Below are 901 nucleotides of genomic sequence, written 5' to 3' on the forward strand. Positions count from 1 at the left end.
TGAGTCAGGTGTGAATGCTGAGTCTGAACCTGGTCTGGATATGGAAGTGTCACCTTAGGATGCTTTGAAGGAACTATAGTCAGCTTCAGGGGTGTAGAATGTCCAACTTCTGTAGTGGGTTCTGAAGTGATGGTAAGTCCCAGGTCCAAAGGTTGAAATGTGGCTTGAGTCAGGTGTGAATGCTGAGCCTGACCTTTGTCTGAAAGTGAAAGTGTCACCTCAGGGTGTTCTGGAGGAGGAGCTGTAGTCGTCAGGGCTGTAGAAGGTTCAACCTCTGTCGTGGATTCTGGAGTGCTGGTAAACCCCAGATCCAAAGGTGGAACTGTGGCTTGAGTCAAGTGTGAATACTGAGTCTGAACCTGGTCTGGATGTGGAAGTGTCACCTTAGGATGCTCTGGAGGAACTAGAGTCTTCTTCCGGGCTGTAGAAGGTACAACCTCCGTAGTGGGTTCTGGAGTGATGGTACGTCTCAGGTCCAAAGGTTGAACTGTGACGCTGGGTGACATTGGATGCTGAGCTTCATCCAGAGCTACTGTTGGAATTGCTACCTCTTGATACACTCGAAGTTGGGGTACAACTTTCTTAGGAGGCTGAGTTGGGGTCTCCTGCATGGTTGGAGAAAGTTCAACCTCTGTCGTGGATTCTGGAGTGATGGTAAACTCCAGGTCCAAAGGTTGAACTGTGGCTTGAGTCAGGTATGAATACTGAATCTGAACCTGGTCTGGATGTGGAAGTGTCACCTTAAGTTGCTTTGGAGGAACGAAAGTCATCTTCAGAGGTGTAGAATGTCCAACCTCCGTAATGGGTTCTGGAGTGATGGTAAGCCCCAGGTCCAAAGGTTGAACTGTGGCTTGAGTCAGGTTTGAATGCTCTGGAGGTTGAGCTACAACTACATTAGGGA

At 48.8% G+C, this 901-nt stretch overlaps 1 protein-coding gene across 1 annotated transcript in view; it reads right to left on the reverse strand.

The window, feature by feature from the left end:
* The window catches only part of LOC105552827 (leucine-rich repeat-containing protein 37B-like), a 5,899-nt gene that overhangs the window by 2,249 nt on the left and 2,749 nt on the right, over window positions 1–901 (reverse strand). Inside the window, exon 2 of the mRNA XM_011998597.1 lies at window positions 54–749. Coding sequence (XP_011853987.1) covers window positions 54–749 — 696 coding nt within the window. The remainder of the gene's footprint in view (window positions 1–53; window positions 750–901) is intronic.

This window comes from Mandrillus leucophaeus, unplaced genomic scaffold, assembly GCF_000951045.1.
Source record: "Mandrillus leucophaeus isolate KB7577 unplaced genomic scaffold, Mleu.le_1.0 Scaffold576, whole genome shotgun sequence".
Classification (NCBI taxonomy): Eukaryota; Metazoa; Chordata; class Mammalia; order Primates; family Cercopithecidae; genus Mandrillus; species Mandrillus leucophaeus.